This window comes from Brachionichthys hirsutus, chromosome 5 (assembly GCF_040956055.1).
Source record: "Brachionichthys hirsutus isolate HB-005 chromosome 5, CSIRO-AGI_Bhir_v1, whole genome shotgun sequence".
NCBI lineage: Eukaryota > Metazoa > Chordata > Actinopteri > Lophiiformes > Brachionichthyidae > Brachionichthys > Brachionichthys hirsutus.
Window position 1 is genome coordinate 7,262,030 of NC_090901.1, and position 21,458 is coordinate 7,283,487.

Consider the following 21,458-nt stretch of genomic DNA (forward strand, 5'->3'; position numbering starts at 1 on the left):
AAAAGATAGACACACGATTTCACTTTCATGCATCAATAAAATAAATCACGACCAATGATTAGTAGATATGCATCTATATCCTGACATTAAGTATTGCGACTCCTTTGGAAGCTTCAAGAACAAAAAAAAGATCTATTGATAGGCTTGCAAATCTGGATCTGACTGATTGATTTCAAGTCAGACTGTGTGAGTGATTTGATGCTCTGCACAGGTTTGATAAAATGCTCTATGTTGATTCTTTGTGATGTTTTATGCTTTATAATTGATGTTTTAACTGACCAAGGGACCTGCAAAGGGACTGCAAATGCAAATTAGCTTTAAGATAACTCCGGCACAATGCACACAACTGTAGACATTTATGTTCTTTATTGTACAAGGTCCCCTTACAAATGAACAAACTATAATCTAGATTTAAATGCTTTTATTTTGTAATAATGTAGCTCACTCCTAGTTATTCATTATTAAGAGGCCATAATAATAATAATTTTATACCCATTGCTGTTCGGGAGTTGTGACGTCATGCGTTTGTGTACCTTTGTTCCGTGTCGCTAAATAAAAATTCATGGTGAATATAATGGTGCTTTTAATTACAGACTAACAACAATAATACGTACGTCTATGTGGGGGCGTGGCTCCGTGACGCATTGCGGCCTCCTCCTTTCTTCCATGTGGGCTGAGCCGCGGAGGTATCCGGGCTGTGCGACGCTTTGATGCGTCCGACGTAGACGCGGGACGCCGCCTCACCGACATGATGCGTAAAGTACCGTCAAGATAATTATTGTTCTGGAACGGAGGCGCTGGAGTCGAGGTGAGCAGCTCCCGCTGCCCGGTCTGCTCGGCCGCCGGGAGTGCGCACCGTTTTCTCGCTGCTCTGCCAGGACGAGAAGCCAACGCGGATAAATCTGCTTTCTGCACACCGGGGCAGGAGATCATGACGACGGGGCAGGATGAGAGCTCCGTCCGCGTGGCGCTGAGGTAAGCCACCGAACGGCGTCTAACGCTCCGTCAGCGGCTCGACGCGCAGCGCGCTCTTAATTGCCCGGCGCCACCTGCCAGGCAGCGCCGCGGGCCTAGCAGCACCTGCACAGGTCGGCGGCAGCATCTGCTGATCCCGGTAAATCATTACCGACAAATAATCGTCTTGATTCTAAACCGGGCGATGCGGTTCCCGGCGGGGGACCCGGTGCTCGAACCGGCTTTTCAGGACCAAATTTCGTTATTTGGACTGAGTAAACCCACAGGTGGTCACGCGTGGGCCGTGCTTTGGACGCTACTGCGTGACGTCACCTGTTTTAACCCCCCCCCGCCCCGCAGAGACAGTCAGCCCTTTGCTGCTGCTCCAGCAGACGGACAGCCCGGCCCTGTTTACAGAGACCGGTCTGCTTTCCACCATGACAGAAATGGAATTGGGCCGGTGGATGTGCTGACGTGGGCCGCGCCCCTCCGCCCAGCTGGTGGTGAGGTGGCGCAGTGGGTAGTGACTGGCATCAGGGGACACCAGTGTCTCCTCTGTTTCCTTTGGGTGCGTTTGTTTTCCATCTCGTCTGTGATTGCAGTCGGTCATCTTTGTGTGTATTTTTTGCAGGTCCTGCAGTTCCTTGCTTTCTGCTTGGCGTGCACGCAGCCGTGCGCTGAAAGGTCGGGCTTCGGTAACGCACCGTGTTGGGCACGCAGCCGTGCGCTGAAAGGTCAGGCTTCGGTAACGCACCGTGGAGCGCACGCAGCCGTGCACTGAAAGGTCAGGCTTCGGTAACGCACCGTGTTGGGCACGCAGCCGTGCGCTGAAAGGTCAGGCTTCGGTAACGCACCGTGGAGCGCACGCAGCCGTGCACTGAAAGGTCAGGCTTCGGTAACGCACCGTGGAGCGCACGCAGCCGTGCGCTGAAAGGTCGGGCTTCGGTAACGCACCGTGTTGGGCACGCAGCCGTGCGCTGAAAGGTCAGGCTTCGGTAACGCACCGTGGAGCGCACGCAGCCGTGCACTGAAAGGTCGGGGTTCGATAACGCACCGTGTTGCGCACGCAGCCGTGCGCTGAAAGGTCAGGCTTCGGTAACGCACCGTGTTGCGCACGCAGCCGTGCGCTGAAAGGTCGGGCTTCGGTAACGCACCGTGTTGCGCACGCAGCCGTGCGCTGAAAGGTCGGGCTTCGATAACGCACCGTGGAGCTCTTGCACAATACTCCCTCCTGGCTGCTGTCGTGGGCGTTGTGTCCCAGTAGTTTGTTCTCAAAGGCTGAGAGGCCTGTTAGACCTGCCTGCTGTGACGGTACCTCACAGGCACGTCAAGTGTCTGCCACTTATTATTGAAGCGATGACGGATGAGCGCTAGGGATCAAGGTGATAGCGAGCGGCTAATATGTTTTTACGCCGCCGTCACGAGTTCGCTTCCTGCGGCCGAGCTCGCGAAGCTTTGAACGTGAAAAGCCGAGACGTTGAGCCTCCCGTAAGGAGTCTCTAATTTTGCCGGTCAGCTGATGGACGCAACGATTCCCATAAAGTTAAAAAGCTCCCGAAACCTCTTAAGTTCCAGGCGTGCCGCGGCTGGTACGGGCGCTAAGTCTAAGCTCCGGGCTGAGGCCTCTTAGCCAACGTGGAGACGGGGTTAGCTGAGGTAGAACAAGCTGGTTAAAACGAGCTACCCATCAGAGCGGGTATTACTCACTGAAGCCAGTAGAGAGGACCAGTAGAGGACCGGCGGAGGACCAGCGGAGGAGGGACAGACGAGGGACAGACATTTAGACATTCGTGCTCGTTACCCAGGGATCCACGGGTCTCAGGCTCGTCCCCGCTTCCTGCCGTCGGTGTAATGGTTGGTCTGGTGAGAGCCAGATCCTCATTGACGCGTCCTGGTGCTGGGAGAAGGGGGGGGTGGAGGACGCGTGTCGTCGTAGCAACTGATCGCACACGAACCCCTGTCTGTGTTTGAGGTTCAGAACTTCAGCGAGGTCCGACAGCTCTGAGCAGAACGTTTCGCTTTTCTCTGTCGGAAAGGAAAATGTAGATCTTGTGTTTTCTCTTTTCAGAAACTGGATTTGTTCCGGTAAATACCAGAAATGATTTTGTAAAGTGATGCAGACTTTTGTAAACATCGTTCTTTCTGTTTAGCTGCTCCCCGGGTCCGTGCTGTGTCTGAGGGCCGGACCTTTTATTGCTTCCATCCCGCTCTGCATTCTCATGCTACGATCCACATTCTTTCATCAGGAAACATACCCGAGGGAAGACGTGCCTTTTGTGGTTTTGTATTTGTGTTTTGGAGGCCGAGAAACGAACCATTGGCTGATTGGCGGCTCGTTGGATCAGGATTAGACCCCGAGGCTTGATGCAGGCTTCATAGATCGATAGAACGAAGCACCGGGGAGTCTGGAGCGGTGAGCGCCACCTTGTATTGTCTACTTCCTCGTGGTTTGATCCACATTCTTTTATAAGAACATAAAACAAAAAACGCCCGAGGGAAACCGGGTGCGACGGGTTTCGTTACTTCTTTTTAAGCGTCGGCCGCCTTTGGTTCGCTTCCTTATGACTCCTAAATGATAATCCGGCCCCAGTTTCTCAGATGTGAAGCCTTTCCTCTTGCATGCGTTAGGTTTCACGCTGCAGGCCCGGTCCGTGTTCTCGGGTCTGGTTGCAGGACGTGGCTCCGTCGTGCAGCAGAAAGGATTCTATTTAATTTAAGGGAACCGGCTTCGTCATGGTGACGTGTCTCCTTGCATCAGGGTAATGATGCGTGTCGTTGAACCCTCACCACCTCGTGACCCCGAGCGCAGCCTACACTTAGGTTAAGCTCGCTCCAAAATAGACTCCTGACGGGAGTCAGGAGTTATCTATATGCCTCCCGGGAGTCAGCACATTTCTGCAGACGCAGCCGCACCTCCACCCGCGGAGCCTCCGACGCCACATGTGGAGGGAATGGATTTCCTCCCTCCCATTATGAAGCACTTTTGGAAACAAGCTGGTCGTGCAAAACAAATTGGATGTAATGATAGAGTACATTCCATGTACGCCCCACCCTGACAGATATGTTGTCCTCCCTGCCGCCTTTGTTTTCCTCGGACTCGTTTCAGTTGGTGCCGTCGGCCTTTCCCTCCCCGGTTACGGGTCTGTCCAGTTAAGGGCCCAGTTCTAAATGTGGAGCCGGCGCTCCAAATAGGATGTGGATGTAACTTAACTTCTGTCATCAAACTGCCAGCAGGACAGTTTACCTTTAGCGCTGCCGCCGTGTTTCTGCCCGCCGGCTGCCGTCGATGCGTGACGATGCATTTGATTCCGTTCATTTATCTCAAGCCAATCAGCAGCTTCCACGTCGCACCTTTTAGCGCAGGTAGATTGTCAGACGCCGCTGAAGGTTGGATGTGTAAATGAATGCCCCCCCCCCCACCACCGGCAGCTGTAGCAATCTGCATATTCATGAGACGTGGCTGCAGGTGTGAACTCTGAGCGTGGGCGGTGCCTTTGTTCAGTGTTCCAGCGTTGATTGGCCGCCTGCTGGCAGAATATAAAACGCCGTTTAACATGGATGCAAACGGTTAATTGCGCGGCCTTCACTCGACCTTGGCTCTTTATCGAACTTGTTATCTGCAGATGGCGGCTGGCTGGCGTGTCCTGCACCCGGTCACACACACGCACACACACACTCACACACTCACACACACGCACACGCTTCACATTTCGGGGGCGTGTTTTTGTGTCTCCGTCCTGTGGTTGACACAAAGATGGGTGTTTTGTGTCAACCAGCGGCTGAATGTCGGATTCCAGGCCCGACGGGGATTCGGGCACGGAAGTGGCCCAAAAAAAACGACTTTAAATGTATTTTCTTAGCAGGCCAAACGGTACCGCATGATTTAAACATGTCTATGCACTAAAGTCAGTGTTTAGGGGAGGTCACATGATCGTAATGAACTATTAATGATGTGATAAATGTGAACGAACGTTGATCTACGCCCACCTGAAGGGCCCGCCCATCCAGCCTGTTGAGGACAGAGCGCTCCGTTCCCGCTGACGTTGACCCCGGTCAGTCCCCCCCCCCCCCCCCCCACCCATGCTGTCGACTACAGACGAATCATTATCGACGACGCCTTCCCCTCCCTACCCGATAATGGTGGGGGTTGTCTGTTCCCTCACCTTTGACCTGCAGGAAGCGGCGAAGCCGTTATCGGTGTGCCGTGGGGACTGCAGCTTTGTTTGTTTTTGAAAGCACATTTTCCAAAAGGCTGAACGTCCATGATTTTCTAAAGCCCTAATCGAGGAGGACGCACAGGCGCTGCGTCCAGACGGGGGCGCTGTGTTACGTTTGGTGCTTCTGCATCCTCTGACTGGCAGGATGCTGAGCCAGAGTTCTCCTCTCGGCTAATTTAAATGGACTCTGATCAGGATTGTGTCCCGCTGGGATGAGATTATGACTTTAATTCTCGGCTTCTGTCGCCAGTCACCATAGCAACCACATCCTTCATGTCACGCATAGTCCAGACACTACAGATCTATCGCTACTGTGTTATTGAATCCCTGTGTGTGTGTGTGTGTGTGATGACGTACGTTAACTTGCCTGACCTGTTCAGTGTTGTCTTGATGCTTTCAAATTAAAGGGTAGAGGACATTTATTTCCTCTTGTGTCCAACATCGAGTCAAAGGTTAGACAGGAAGTTGAAGGTTGACCACGCGGAGCTCGTCTTCTGTGTTATCACGGCCACACGGACGCGTCTCGCCATGGCCTGCAGAACGTTGTGTGTGTGTGTGTGTGTGTGTGTGTGTGTGTGTGTGTGTGTGTGTGTGTAACACACACACACACTCTACTTGCCTCTTTGTTCCTCGCCGCTCACGCTTCCTCTCTGTCCTTCACACGGGCGTAATCGTGTCCTCGATGAAGGACGGCTGCTGTCGGACACTGCGTGTTTGCTCTCCAGGCAAGCGTTGGTGGGCGTGGCTTCCACCTTCCGCTTTGTGTGCACGAACAAAGCTTGCTGTGAATCTCGCCGGCTTTCTCTGCGGCGCTGCTCTCTTTGCAAGCTTTCGTCTGCAGGACGTCCTAAGAACGGACCTCTACAAGTAGTTCCAGGGAATCTGTATCTTGTTTTCGGCCCTTTCTGAATGCCGTTACCATAGCGACAGAGATGCAGTTTAAGTGTCGCTGAGTGTTTGCTGTTCAACTCGCTGCTTCCAGCGGTGGATGAGAGTATTCCTGACTCGTTCCTGATGGTCTTCACGTGTCCTCGACGTCTTTCTACAGGCTGTGTGTCACCCGTGGTGCTTTATTGATCGCAGTGATCGGTGTGGGAGGGACTGAGGTCGGGTAACGGGTGTGGTCGTCCTCCAGCGTTCACGCCGGCCCACCTGTGTCCTAAAGCTCTGAACCCAAAGGCCTCTGCTGCAGAGACACAACCCTAACCCCGATTGAACTTTGACAATGGCTCCTCCCACGACACCCTAAATACGTAGTGTCTAAAATAATCACATCTCGTACAGGGATGCTCAGTTTAATGTTTGTTTGCTGCAGTCATGTGATCATGTGATTGAAGGCCTCTGATTACCTGAATGTCGGAGACCGTGGAACGGTTTACATCTGGATCCGTTTGCCCGGGTTCTATCATCTTTGTGCCATTGTTTGTGGAAATGTCGTGACCCCCCAGGCAGGTCAATACCTCGCCTCCATCCAGCCTTGTCGTCCTGCGGCCTGGCACTGGTGTCGGCGGCGGGAGGACACAATGCCTGCTCTGTGCTGCCCCCCCCCAGCTGCTCAACGAGGGGCACAGTGAAGCCCGTATCCGACCGGGGACACCGGAGGGTCGGGTGCTTTTCATCCTCATTTGTTTTTGAGCTGAAGCTCTTTGAAACATGGCAGGGATACGAGTAGTCTGGCCTCTAAGTACTTCAGTAATACATTTACATTTGATAAAAATTTGGTAAACGAACGGCAGGACGTTCCTCTCACCTGGGATGGGTGAAATACAATCAAACGATGACGTCACAATGCCGTCCAAAGCTTTTTGTTGTCTAGACAAGACGCAATTACTTAGTTTTAGGGCCCATTCATTTATGTATAAGATAATAAATGAATCTATCCTGATGAATTATTTAGCAGCGGTTTCTCTCTCAGGATTCGTCCTCAGCTGGCCCGGGAGAAGATAGAGGGATGCCACATCTGTACGTACGTGATGCCCGGGGAGCCTCACGTGATCCTGGGCAAAGACAAGGCCTTCACCTACGACTACCTGTTCGACATGGACTCCCAGCAGGACGCCATCTATGGCGCCTGCACCGAGAAGCTGATCGAGGGCTGCTTCGAGGGCTACAACGCCACCATCTTTGCATACGGACAGGCGAGTCTTCGTCCCCGGCAGCACGGCTGCAGCTGCCGGCGCTTGAGGCGGTTTTTAAATGAACAGATTTAAAATATGTTTGTGTGGCCCCACATGGAAATAACATGCAGGTCCCGGCCTCATGGTGCCTCTCCTCTGCTGCTTAGGTTGCCGTGGTGACGGGACTCCTGCTATTCAGACTCAAGCACACACACACACACACACACACACACACACCTTTAGACAGCGATGCATCTTTAATGTGTGTCCACATCTGCCCGGTAACTGCCGCTGTCACTGCTGGCCTACTTGTGCAGACGGATTCACACAGATTACATTTGGGCTGACCTGAATCAGAGCTTTAACGGGTCCCATCTAGATTTAGACCGACCCACTCGGCCCATTTGAGATGGGACATGAACAGGTTCTTTATTTTTTTTTGTCTTAAAAGGAATTTGCTGTTATTTTAAACCAGGCTTTAAGCTTTTTTTTTTTTTGTAGACGCATCACATGCTAAATATTAAATGTTCTCCCCCAACATGCTGAACCTGCAGGTAGATAAATAAAATAAATCCAGATGTCTGAAGGGATTCAGGGAAACGTAAGATGATCACCGTGATTTGTGTGGGCCTTTTCAAAAGTGAGCTTTTCTCCTCCACGTGCAGACGGGTTCGGGGAAGACCTACACGATGGGGACCGGCTTCGACGTCAACATCTCTGGCGAGGAGCTGGGCATCATCCCCCGCGCCGTTCATCACCTCTTCAAGGGCATCGAAGAACGCCGGGAAGCCGCCCGGGAGCAGGGGTGTCCCGTCCCGGAGTTTAAGATCAACGCCCAGTTCCTGGAGGTACGCGCCGTCTTGAATGCATCGTAAAGGCTTCTTATTCCTTTTAAGCTCACGAGTCGCTGGAAGCGACGCAGCGGGGTTTAAAAAGATGTCGGGATCATATTGTCGACACTCCCGGGTTAACAAGCTGGCGCCTGCGCGCCGTCGCCTGGTGGTGCTGATGGGCTGCTGGCTGACACGTTCTCCCTCCCTGCAGCTCTATAACGAGGAGGTTCTGGATCTGTTCGACTCCACGCGAGCAGAGAAGCAGAAATCTCACATCAAGATCCACGAAGACGCCGCCGGGGGCATTTACACCGTGGGCGTGACCACGCGGGCCGTTTCCTCCGAGACGGAGGTAAAGGATTTGTGAGGAGTAAATATTTTACACTGGTCTTGGTGTTAAAGCTGCTTCCTCGCCTGCTCAGATGTTGCAGTGCCTGAAGCTCGGGGCCTTGTCTCGCACCACGGCCAGCACTCAGATGAACGTCCAGAGCTCCCGATCCCACGCCATCTTCACCATCCACCTGTGCCAAGTCCGCGTCTGCGCCTCCGACAATGTTCGTACCGTCTCCGCATCATTAAAATCGCCGTGACGCTGGTTCACGGATAGCACCTAACAGCGCGTGTGTGTTTGTGTGTGTGTCTGTGTGTGTGTGTGTGTGTGTGTCGTCATTACTCAGCGAGAATCCGAGACCGATAACCGAGTCACCAACGGCAACGCTGAGATGGACGAGTACGAGACGCTGACGGCCAAGTTTCACTTTGTGGACCTCGCCGGTTCTGAGAGGCTGAAGAGAACCGGGGCGACGGGCGATCGAGCCAAAGAGGGAATCTCCATCAACTGCGGACTGGTGAGCTCCTCCCTCCTCTTCATCGCTCCAGCAGGACGTCGAAGGCATTCTAGAGTTAGACTGCCATCTAGTGGCAGACGTGTGTAAACTAGCTCGTCCTGTTTTAATGTCGTTTCCTGCCTTATTTGACCTTTTTTGAAGGGCATCGTTTCAATAATCTAAGTTAATGCTTCTTGCACATTTGTGTTTTAAATGACACCGTTCTGAACTCGGCGTCCGTGTCTGCTTCACGCAGCTCGCTTTGGGCAATGTCATCAGTGCTCTGGGCGACCGAGCCAAGCGGGCCTCCCATGTGCCCTACAGAGACTCCAAACTGACCCGACTCCTGCAGGACTCTCTGGGAGGAAACAGGTCGGTGGTGCGCGGCGACCTCGCCCTCCGTCTCGTAGTTCCGTCGGGTTGAAAGGAGTTTCCTCTCTTCCTCCTCCTCAGCCAAACGGTGATGATAGCGTGCATCAGCCCGTCTGACCGCGACTTCATGGAGACGTTGAACACGCTGAAGTACGCCAACCGCGCCAGGAACATCAAGAACAAGGTGATGGTGAACCAGGACAAGGCGAGCCAGCAGATCAGCGCTCTGAGGACGGAGATCGCCCGACTGCAGATGGAGCTGATGGAGTACAAAACGGTGAGGGGCGGGGGGACGGAAGCGAATGTCCGTCGGGAGGCGGTTTCATAATCCCACCTCCTCCTGCCTGCAGGGTAAACGCATGATGGGCGAGGACGGCGTGGAGAGTTTCAGCGACATGTTCCACGAGAACGCCATGCTGCAGACGGAGAACAGCAACCTGAGGGTGCGGGTGAAGGCCATGCAGGAGACCATCGACGCCCAGAGGGCGCGGCTCACCCAGCTGCTCGGCGACCAGGCCAATCAGGCGCTCGTCAGGGCAGGTGGGGGTCAGAGCCGCCGCAGCCATGATGTCACCGCGGACGTTCGTCCAAACGTCTTGACCTGAAATGCTTCGGCTTCTGTTCCAGGCGAAGGTGGAACTGAAGAGATCGGAAACATGATCCAGAGCTACATCAAGGAGATCGAAGAGCTCCGGTAAAAAGCCGCCTGCTCGCATCACAGGAAAGCGTCGGTTTTAATAGCGCTAACATCCGCCCCGCCCCCAGAGCCAAACTCCTGGAGAGCGAAGCCGTGGGCGAGCATCTGAGGAAGCATCTGTCTCGCGCCTCCAATCGCCAGTCGTTGTACGGTGGCCCCGGCTCCTTCTCCGCCACGTCGCCGGCGCCCGAGAAGGAGACGTCCGACATCATCGAACTCGCCAGGAAAGACCTGGAGAAGCTGAAGAAGCGGGAAAAAAAGAAAAAGAAAAGGTGACGGGAGCGCTGCGGCGTGCTGCGTCGGATTAGCCTGGAAAGAAAGGAGCATCTTGGGGGGTGGAATTTCCAGTGTGGAGCTCCCTCTGACCGTTCTTTCCCTCCGTTCTCCCTTCCTTCCTTCATCTCGCGCTCCCCTGCATCCCTTCCTGAAGACTCCAGCAGCTGTTAGAGGAGAGGGAGGTGGAGGAGGATGCCAGGTTTGTCAGAGCCCCCCCCCCCCCTTTTTGTTGCCATTGCCTTGTTCAGCGTTCTCTTACAGCTTGTAATTCACTTTGGGCGGACATCGCCCCGCTCCCAGAGAGTCGCTTGGCTTCCATTAAAGCTCCTTCATCGACTCATCACGCTTCAGCCTCGCCTTCTTCTTTTGTCTTTTCTCAGATGACCTGGAACGGGAGCGTTTCTCTCCCGACGGATTTTTAACACAAACGTTTTCCCGACTTAAATAGTTTACCGTTTCTGTCCCGGCGCTCAAATCCCTCTGTTTGGATTTATCCAACTTACCCGTTTCATGAACTCAACTGACAAAGGAATTTTATGTTGCTTTGCATATTTTCCGTCCATGTTTTTTCCTTTGTGCTGCTTTTGTGCAATCAGAAGCCTCCCTCGTTGTAAAAGGAAACATAAACATACACCATCTTTTCCCCAAACGAGCTCCAAAACCAAGACGGTACCACTGTTTACACGACACGAGATCATGAATGAGCTTGTTTGCCCAAACGATGGTGTAACTTTCAGCACCTTTACCTGCTGTGTGTGTGTGTGTGTGCGCGTGTCTCACGGGACCTGTGGACGTGGACCACGCGTTCTGTTCAGATGAAACTCGCGGTAAGGTCGCAGAAAATTGAACAATGTCTTCGATTCTCAACCACGTTTCGATGTTTCAGCGCCAACAAAGAGGAAGTGCCCGACAACGAGCAGGACAAGGTCGCTGAGAAGGAACCGACGGAGCGGGTCGGCGAGGATGCAGACATGGTGAGTCCAGCTGGCCCGTTTGGTCTGTGTGCTGAATCGCTGAATCGTTTTACTGTGTGTCTTATAGGAGGTCCAGGAAGGGAGCGACCGTGAGGAAGGAGGAGAAGAGGAGGAGGGGGAGGAGGATGACGATGAAGAGGAGATGGACGTGGAGGAGAGTTCGGATGATTCAGACTCAGAGTCGGATGAAAAAGGTACGGAATGTTCTCATTTATACTGACTCTCCACTGGGGGGCGCTATTTAATCACTTTCAAACCAGCGTCGCATAAAAGTTTTGAATGATGGTTAACTGTGTGTGTGTGTGTTTTCACTCGAACACACTGAACAACATGTTTAAGCTTTTAATCTTTTATCAAATGTCTGTTGGTTCTTCAATGCCTGGAAAACGGTCCTGGAAAGTCATTGAGTTGTTTGTAGCTGGGGGGGGGGGGGGCGGGTTTCCAACCAGAGCTGCTCCTCGGCGATGCAAAGCAACATGAAGCTGCTTTAATGCACAAACCGGAGGCAGCTCTTGTCTCTTCTTAATGGCGACGAGGTGTTTACAACATTAATGGAATTTGTTCCGAACGGATCCGTTCAGTTGGCAGTTTCAAACAAAACACGCTGTTCAATCTGGTCCTTTGGCGCCCAACAGAAGACTTCCAGGCCGATCTGGCGAACGTCACCTGCGAGATCGCCATCAAGCAGAAGCTGATCGACGAGCTGGAGAACAGCCAGCGGCGCCTGCAGACGCTCAAGCAGCAGTACGAGCAGAAGCTGATGATGCTGCAGTGCAAGATCAGGGACACGCAGCTGGAGAGGGACCGCGTCCTGCACAACATGAGTAAGAGGAGGCGGGGCTTGCTCGCTCGTTGAGCCACGCCCCATGAGGCTCGGAGACGCTTCTGCACAGATTATTTCAGGGTTAAAACAGACTATATTTAATTTGTTGCTTGACCTATTTGTATTGAAGAATTTTTATCTGACTGTATGCGATCAAGTCATCTCCTTCTGTTCCTTAATAATAAAAATAAAACGACGCAGACTTGCTTTAAAGTTGCCGGTTCTTAGCAGACGGGCTGTGACGGCTGCGTTTGAAGTTTATCTGCACACAGATCAGACAGATGCTGTTTTTTTTTTGTTTTTTTTTGGCACAGTAGCATTAAATTCTTACATTATTTATCGTGTTCTGCCCGTTTACCTCGGAGGTGCTCGGCGTTCCATGATTCCCGCTCGGCTTGCTTTCAGATTCGGTGGAAAGCGGCTCGGAGGACAAAGCTCGTAAGATCAAGACGGAATACGAGAAGAAGCTGAGCGTGATGAACAAGGAGCTCCAGAAGCTCCAGTCGGCTCAGAAGCAACACGCCCGCCTGCTGAAGAACCAATCGCAGTACGAGAAGCAGCTGAAGAAGCTGCAGATGGACGTGGCGGAAATGAAGAAGACAAAGGTGTGGCCGGTTGCCGTGGTTGCAGTACAGCGCTGTAATGTTACGGTTTAAGTTTGCCGTGGTTGGAGGGATTTTACTACCGAGACACGGACCCGGTCTTTGAATACTTCTGATTTTCCGGATCCAGGTTCGGCTCATGAAGCAGATGAAGGAGCAGCAGGAGAAGAACCGGATGAACGAGTCGCGGCGAAATCGGGAAATCGCTACCTTGAAGAAAGACCAGCGCAAGCAGGAGGTGCTTCTTCTCCTCCTTCGGTAGGGTTGATGCTCAGGGGTCGGAGGGCATGAGTCTTAACGTGCGCTGGGAATGTGTTTCAGCACCAGCTTAAGTTACTGGAGGCCCAGAAAAGGCAGCAGGAGCTGATTCTGAGGAGGAAGACGGAGGAGGTGAGCAGCAGGAGGTGAACGCATGCAGCAGGACGTGTCGTCGTACGCGTCGGCGCTCAACGCTCTTTGTCTCGCCTGTCAGGTGACGGCTCTGAGGAGGCAGGCCAGGCCCACCTCAGGTAAAATCATCAGGAAGGTCAACCTCCCAGAACCAGCGCCGGACTCCTCCCACAGACCTCCACCTGGACGCATGTACTCCTCCGCCAGCGCCGCTCCTAACGGCACGCGGTGAGTCCGTGTTTCGGGGCACGTTCCAGTTTCCAGAGGGGCGACTGAGGAACGCGACATAAACATACTCCTCACGTCCACGTTTGTTCTTTAAATATAAGAATAATAAGAAGTTCATGGATGACCCGATGGACCCGGGCTGTGTCTGCAGGTCTTCCTACAGGCGGACCGTCGGGATTTACTCCACCAGAGTCGCTCGCAATAAATGGCAGTCCATGGAGAGGCGGATCTCTGATGTCATCATGCAGCGGATGACCATCTCCAACATGGAGGCCGACATGAACCGCCTCCTCAAGGTCGTTGGTTAACTCGGGTTGCACTCGATTATTGTTCTGCTTAGAACGTTGCGTGGATCTTCTCACAAATAGTTTTTTTGTCACGCAGCAACGAGAAGAGCTGACCAAACGCAAAGAGAAGGTCATCAGGAAGAGGGACCGCCTTGTGAAGGAGGGGCCTGAGGCGGACAAGGCGGTGCTTCCCCTAAATGAGGAAGTGGACGCGCTGACGGCCAACATCGACTACATCAACGACAGCATCGCAGACTGCCAGGCCAACATCATGCAGATGGAGGAAACCAAGGCGCGGCTTCATTGGGCCTTCATCAGCTGCGTGGTGTGATGGCGTTGTTGAGCCTGAAGGTTTTTCTGTTTCCTCGTTGCTGCCTGCTACAGGAGGAAGGCGACACGGTGGACATCTCCGCTGTGATTGGTTCCTGCACCCTGACGGAGGCTCGCTTTCTGCTGGACCATTTCATGTCCATGGCCGTCAACAAGGTGCCGTTCCTTATTTAAATGAATTAAACTCTTGATGTCCGAGAGCTTGCGACCGGGTGCGTTAGCGTTGTACCGTCTGACACCCCCCCCCAGGGTCTCCAGGCGGCCCAGAGGGAGTCTCAGGTGAAGGTGATGGAGGGCCGGCTCAAGCAGACGGAGATCACCAGCGCCACGCAGAACCAGCTGCTCTTCCACATGCTGAAGGAGAAGGCGGAGTTCAACCCGGAGCTGGACGCGCTGCTGGGGAACGCCCTGCAAGGTAACCACGGTGGCGTGGAGACGAGGACCCGAGACGCTGACCCAGAACCACTGGTTCGACCCGGCCCGCCTGCTGGAAGCTTTTTGCGTGCTGGTGGTGATTTCTGTTCAGGAGGTGGACCGGGCCGCTGGTTGGTTGCATGTCGGGCCTATTGTCACGCCCTCCCTGTTTGGCGTCTGCTGAAAAGGCGCTGGTCCAAATACAATACGTCTCATACGGGATTGTTCAGAATGAAAACCCGAGAGTTACCCAGAATCCTCTGTGTGACGCTTATTTACGGACTTGACTTCCTCTTGTATTAGTTTATTTCCTCGGTTCAGATTTCGGGGGGACTGTTTTTGATTTCTGTTCCCCCATGTTTTCTTTCTTTTGTTCCCTTGTGGTTTTGCAGAGCTAGGTAGCATTCCAGCCGGTAAGTGCCCCCCCCGCCCCCGTTGCTGTGAATGCATGGTTCCTCCCTTTGCGCCCCGAGAACTAACCAGACGTAACACGAGCAGCTGCATGAGGTGCAATGCAGCCAGGCTTCCCTCCCCATCGTCGGGACGCTCCTCGTTCCTCGCTCACCACGTGCTACAGCTACCACGCTTTAGCACCCTGCTAACCTCCACAGGAACCATCCAACGTGGGTTCTTTAGCTGTCGGGGCCGTGACCCCTATCAGGAGCAACAGCCTAATGATTCCTCGCCCTCCTCCTCATTGTCTCTCACCGCCCCGTCTGCTTCACCTGTTTCTCTGCGTTAGCGCTGCACCGCTAAATTTAAAGAATACGAAGAAGTGAAAGCTACCGGACGCGTAAATTGTTTCAAATTGTCTCATGTTCTTCGGTGTCATTTGACAGAAAATGGCGATGACAGCAGCAGCGACGAGTCGGCCCAGAGCCCTTCTGCAGAGGGAAGGTGAGGCCGTCTGGTTTTGTTCCATTTCCTCGAACCGTCGCCACTACGTTTTAATATTTAACTATTTATCTTCTCTCCAGCAGCTTGACCTCCGATCTCATGAAGCTCTGCGGCGAGAACAAAACGAGAAATAAGGTGTTGGAAAAATATATTTCCTGGTTATTCCACCTGCTCTGCATTTGCTGGCGTCTCTCCGGCTACTTCCTGTTTTAGTTTTGACGTTTATGTGCCGCACAGGCCCGTCGGAGGACGACCACTCAGATGGAGTTGCTGTACGCCAACAGCGACTCGAACCCTGACGCACCGACTGCAGAGTTCTCCAGTCCAATGCTGCCATTGGCTGAAGTGCCAGAAGGGGGCAGAGACGTGGACTCGTCCGGCTCGTCGTTCAGGGACTTCGCCGCTCTCTCCCCAGGCTTCTCCTCTAAACTGGGCAACATGTAAGTCCTGACCCGGCCCGCTTTGCCAACGCCACACTTCCTCCTTCCTTCCTGCGTGTCTGATGTTTCCTCTTCACCCTCTTCTGCGTTTCTTTTTTTTTTCTCTCGCGTCTTTCATGGGCGTTGTTGCGTCAGACGGCCGTTCCGAGTCCTCAGAGTGAAGGACGTGGACATCGGTCAACTTTATTTCTTACTTTTCCTGTAAAAGGTTCCTTTTTTTCTAAAAAAAATTCTGCATTCCGGCTTGGTAACGCATCGAAGGCAAAAACACACTAACCGACTCAAACATGATGGATGAGCACGTTAACTTGCATGCAAGCGGCGATCAATCAGGAAACGGCGTGATGGAATAACATTGTCGTGCCGGCGGTAGATAAAGGTGAAGCGCCACGTCTGTACCAGGTAGCCGTGCCCCCCCCCCCCACCGTGTGTCCTGCATGCTCACCTGCATTGATGCTCTCATGTTGTTTTGTTCTTTCATGGTTTATTCTTTGTGGCGTTTGTGGATTGCGTGTGAAACTGATCAGTTCTGGCTCCAGAACGTCGGCGGCGGTGGAAAAGCGAGCGCCGGAGCCTTCGCCGCTCTCTCGCAGGAAGACCTATGACAAGGCTCAGGCAGCGGCCGACAGGTCAAAGGTCAAGGAGATTCAACAGTAAGAGCTTAATGTGGCTGCACGGCCCAAACAGACTCGAGCCCTTCAGCGCTCTACTAATACTCCTCCTCTTCGGTTTCCTGCTTTGGGGAAGCATGCGGTCGAATCGACAGGAACGAATAGCTGCCAAGTTCTCTGCTGAATTTAAAGTCGCGTTTCAAACGTGGTTGTCATGGGGATGCGTTTTTAGTTCTTTGGTATGTTTGACTCGAATTCAGTTTTCAACTTGGAACTAATTCCTCTCCTGCCGTCCCGCTTCTGACTCGTGTTACCTGGGCAACAAGTCCCCGCCCTCTTCTTCTGAACGGTGAATCCTTTCCATCCTTATGTGAGACTAATTGACTAATTTACCAACGCTGCAGCTTTTCTTGTTGTCGGAGACAGAATTTAAATGAATTTAAGATGCTGATACTTTGATAAAAGGTGACTTTTGCTCGTGGCGTTATTTAAAACCGATTTTAATCCAGATTGTGACGGACAACCTGAGAAGTGATGCCCGTCTGAGGCTGGACGTGTGTGATTCATCTGAAGCCGGATGCTCCCATGTGACGTGAACGCAGCATATGCGTCCCCTTTCTGTCCTCGTGCAGACCTCCCACACGCCTACCAGTCGTGTGTAAGCAGCTTAGCACACGCTTTAATTACGGCAGCCCGGCTGTCTGAAGACGTCCCACCACTTCCTCTGTCCCGTTAGCCACGTCTCCAGGTTCAGCTGTATGACGGGGACGCGCTGCAAATATCCTGCAGGATGGGTATGATCGTAGGTGTGTAACACCACGGTGTAAGCTCCACCCCCCCATCCTCGGCGCGTTCCCGTCGCCGATCCTCAGCTCCTCGGGCGTCTGGAGGTTTTTCCACGAAGACCTGAGAGCGATCGAAGCGGCTAAAGACACCGAGCGGCTACCGTCTCTGGATCGATGGTTACAGTAGCTGCACTTCAACGTCTGGTTGTCCGACTGTCCTTGATTGGACGGCTACACCACTAAATGCCAGTTCGTCAACATGACCGGCCAATTAGAGGACCGGTCTGTGTCTCGCCGTGATCGCGTCCCTGGGTTGTCCTCCGGTCGTGGGCCGTCATGGTTCTGGTTTTTGCAGCATCCTATTAATCACTGGCCCGAGCTGCTCGCTGCGTTGTCACTGTGGATCGGTGTGATGGACTGGTCTGACAGTCATCAGTCACTCAGGGGCGTGTGTGTGTGTGTGTGTGTGTGTGTGCACGTTTCCAGGGGCATCATCAACCCGGTGCCGCCCACTAAGAGCAACCGGGCGGCGACGTTGCAGTGCGTCCACGTGGCGGAGGGACACAGTAAAGCGGTTCTGTGCATCGACTGCACAGACGACCTCCTCTTCACCGGATCCAAAGGTTAATTACCCACAATGCTCCACTCTCCGTTCACCTCCTGACGTTTATTACACGTTCAGTGACGGTTATTGGACTCTTATTACTCCTTCAGATCGGACCTGTAAGGTGTGGAATCTGGTCACCGGCCAGGAAATAATGTCCCTCGTCGGACACCCCAACAACGTGGTGTCCGTCCGCTACAGCTCCAGTCTCGTCTTCACCGTGTCCACCTCGTACATCAAAGTCTGGGACATCCGGGACTCGGCCAAGTGCATCCGAACTCTAACGTGAGCATCGCCGGCTGGATTAGAGGACGCTTTATGCGGAATAACGGGATCATGAGTCACTGTGCATCCGCTCGCCGCGCGCTTAGCATCGTGCGTGATTTGAGACGTCATTTTTCCTGCTTTAATAATCTATTTTGACCTGGATGATCTTAAAGCATCCTATAATAAGCAGCCGCATTCGTCATCATGTTGTACTTTGGGTTCGCTAGAATATCAGGCGTTTAAAAGCTGCTGCTGGTTCCCGCGTGTCTCTGCTGCCCGTCTTCAGGTCCTCCGGCCAGGTCTCCGTTGGGGACGCCTGTTTGTCCAGCACCAGCCGCACCGTCACTATCCCAGCGGGGGAGAACCAGATCAACCAGATCGCCCTCAACCCCGGCGGGACGGTTCTGTACGCCGCCGCCGGGAACGCCGTCAGAGTGTGGGACCTGCGAAGGTGAGGCAGGCGGAACGGGAGATTCATTTTGATCGTTTTGGGATTAGCGGCCAGCGGGCCAGATGCTCGTTTTGGTTTTCTACATTACGTGTCAACGTAGAATTTAAAGACGTCTAAAGTCACTTAATGTCTTCTCGTAAAGTCTGAGGAGGAAATGGCGTCTGTCCGCTTGGCTCGTTCTGTCGTCTTTGGATGCGAAACGCTGCAAGTTTATTATTATTGCACGCTTGAAACATCGGATTCTGTGCATCCGATCCGTAGCCGTCATCCATCAATGACGGCTGAGTTCTGCTGAAAGGCTTCGTTTGGCGGGTAACGCTTTCCGCCGTGAGTCTGGAACGGTTCCGAAACCGTCAAACAGCAGAATCGGTTCATTTTTCACTGTCATGTTTCCATGGTTACAGTTGAAATATTGACTCTCTCGTATTTCTCCTGTCGTCGTCAGATTTGCGTCCACGGGGAAGCTGACGGGACACATCGGCCCGGTGATGTGTTTGACTGTGGACCGGTCCGGGTCCAACCAGGACCTGGTGATCACCGGGTCCAAGGACCACTACATCAAGGTGTGTCCAGTGGTTTTACACCAGTACGCGCTGGGATGAATCCTCTACAGCAGTGACGCGCTTCACAGCGTGTTGGCGCCGTCGCGCTAAGCGTGCTAACGGTCGGCGCTGTCGGGTTTTGCAGCTCTTTGATGTAACTGAGGGCTCCCTGGGGAGCATCAGCCCGACGCACAACTTTGAACCGCCCCATTATGACGGGATCGAGTCACTGGCGGTCCAGGGAGACTTTTTCTTCAGCGGTTCCCGTGACAACGGCATCAAGAAGTGGGACCTGGACCGCAAAGACCTCCTCCAGGTACTTAAGCGGGTTCATTTAAGGGCTCTGGTTCTTTATCTGATTGGCTGTTTGGCTCCGCATCAGTGCAGTTTTTTTGTTATCTTTAGTTCGGAGTGTTTTCAGGTGCCCTTGTCGCAGTTTCCAGGAGCACAAACACAGAACCAGTTTGGAATAATCTATTGGCGCAGCTGTGTGTTGCTTTTACGATTATCACCAGTCTATTAACATCCCTCCTCCCCCACAGCAAGTCCCCAACGCCCATCGCGACTGGGTCTGCGCGCTGGGCGTCGTCCCCGGTTCCCCGGCCTTGCTGAGCGGCTGCAGAGGCGGGGTGCTCAAGCTGTGGCACACGGACACCCTGGGGACGCTGGGAGAGCTGAAGGGTCACGAGAGCCCCATCAACAGCATCTCTACAAACAGCAGCCACCTGTTCACGGCCTCCGAGTGAGTCCCGCGCTGAAGCTTAGCCGCAAGCTAACGCCGCCGTTTGTCATACTGAAGCGTTCCTCACTCCTCCTTGTTCCTGTGTTCCAGTGACCGGACCGTGAAGATATGGCGGGCCCGCGGCGGACTGGACAGCACCTCAGAAGCGGTTGACAATGCAGACGAAGTGGCGAGCAACTGAAGACGGCGCCACCTGCTGGTCTGACACTGGAATGATGCTAGCTGCATCCTTTGATGCTTCTGCCCTGCACTTTGACCCCCCCCCCCCCCCCCCCCCGCTTTCTAAAGCAACGCCGGCTTCTGAATCACATACCTCCCACGGCCATTGCTCAGCCGGCGGGACGTCTCCTACTTCCTGTCGCTTGCTCAAAGGGTCCTGCTGATCAGTTGTAGTTCCAAGTGTTGTTAATGATGCCTATTCAAGAGTTCAACAGGACTGACAAACTCTTGGAACCCATCCCCTGCTGCTGGGCTGAGTTCAGCACCATGGCCGGTGGGTTCTGTTCCATTCTGTTGGATCAGCGGAAACGGGACAGGAAGTCGAGTGGCGGCGAGGAACAAGACGGCAGAGCTAACGGGTTGCCAGCTGGACTTTGTAACCGGGCCTCTCCAGCTGGTCGTGAGTGTTGGAACTGCAAAGCGGTGTTCCCTGTGCTTCACCTTGACTTCACCGTGACTTCACCTTCCTGCTTATGTGCTCCGCCCCCTCACAGCTCCAATTAATGCACGTTCAGCATTTTGGGAAATCTCCTCTTCCTGTTTGTGCTGTGATCATTTGAAGCCCTACCCCTAGTTATTGTGCTAAACTAAGCTAAGCTAACTTATCCTGGCATCAAAGCCTTTGGCTGAGCGCAGACGGGTGCATTTTCCAGACTGTCGAATTGTTCTTTGAGCACCTGTGAAATCGGACCGACCCGTCTGAGAATCGTGACGCTTTTTGAATGTGAGCAGGTTCCGTTTTAATCGTTAAAACGCGTCTGCTGAATGTAACGCCCTCGCTGCTAGGCTGACTCCGCCCCCCCCTGACCCCCGTTAGCGAGCGCCTTCTTGGACGGGAGCCATCTCTGTGTTCTAGTACCTTCGTTTGGCACCTGTGTCCCAGTTCTGGTTCTTATGGGCCTTCCTGGGGAAGCCTCCTGGTCTCCCTGACAACCGATGCGTGTCACGTTTGAATCTCTGCGTTATTCTAGTACATGTATGTAAATGTATTTAAAAAGAGTCCGACTGAATGTGAGTTTGTGGGACCAGCAATCCGAATGCAGAGGCCCAGAACTGTTGGGTCGACTGAGCAAGTATTAAAGCTTTGGACTCCCGGAGGTTCTGTTTTCTTTCTCTCCAACGGTAGCGATTCTAATGTCAGATTCCCGGTGAGAATAAAACACCATCTGTCAAAGACACTCCTGTTTTCTTGTGTTCTGGTTTATCTACACGGACTTGACGTACAGAACTGGAGTCCGGTCCAGCATCGATCGCTCCAGTACAGCTGCGGTTCTGTAGAAAATGCGAGTTTCTGAGGTTTCAGGAAGCTCCCGGGAGGGGGGGGGGGGGGGGGCAGGCTATTTTGAGCTGAACCGCCCTCCAGAACCTTAAATAAATCTGCTTAACAAGGCTGCAGCCGCTCACACGGACTTCCCCTCGTCTTCATCATCGGTCAGCCGCGTCTCCCTTCCATGAGAGTCTCTTCATCCTCATTTAAAAAAAGGCACGGGCAGCTATTTCGGGAGAACGCTGCAGATCTCTGCCCCCCCGAGAGGCAGCGCTTTGACCCGCCTCAGCAA

General features: G+C 53.3%; 1 protein-coding gene across 1 annotated transcript; it reads left to right on the forward strand.

The window, feature by feature from the left end:
- The first annotated feature begins 931 nt into the window (after positions 1–931).
- On the forward strand, positions 932–21,070 carry kif21a (kinesin family member 21A). Its single transcript, XM_068739708.1, has 35 exons — positions 932–975; positions 7,087–7,309; positions 7,954–8,136; positions 8,333–8,473; positions 8,544–8,675; positions 8,799–8,969; positions 9,205–9,320; positions 9,402–9,597; positions 9,671–9,860; positions 9,948–10,014; positions 10,086–10,289; positions 10,448–10,492; positions 11,180–11,267; positions 11,335–11,461; positions 11,903–12,091; positions 12,496–12,695; positions 12,823–12,930; positions 13,014–13,082; positions 13,165–13,310; positions 13,462–13,606; positions 13,695–13,889; positions 13,982–14,083; positions 14,177–14,342; positions 14,734–14,754; positions 15,181–15,238; positions 15,319–15,373; positions 15,476–15,678; positions 16,206–16,331; positions 17,561–17,697; positions 17,789–17,963; positions 18,232–18,396; positions 18,842–18,959; positions 19,084–19,254; positions 19,481–19,680; positions 19,771–21,070. Exons 1-35 carry the CDS (start codon positions 932–934, stop codon positions 19,859–19,861), a joined length of 4,767 nt encoding a protein of 1,588 aa, XP_068595809.1. The 3' UTR covers positions 19,862–21,070.
- The last annotated feature ends 388 nt before the right edge of the window (positions 21,071–21,458 follow it).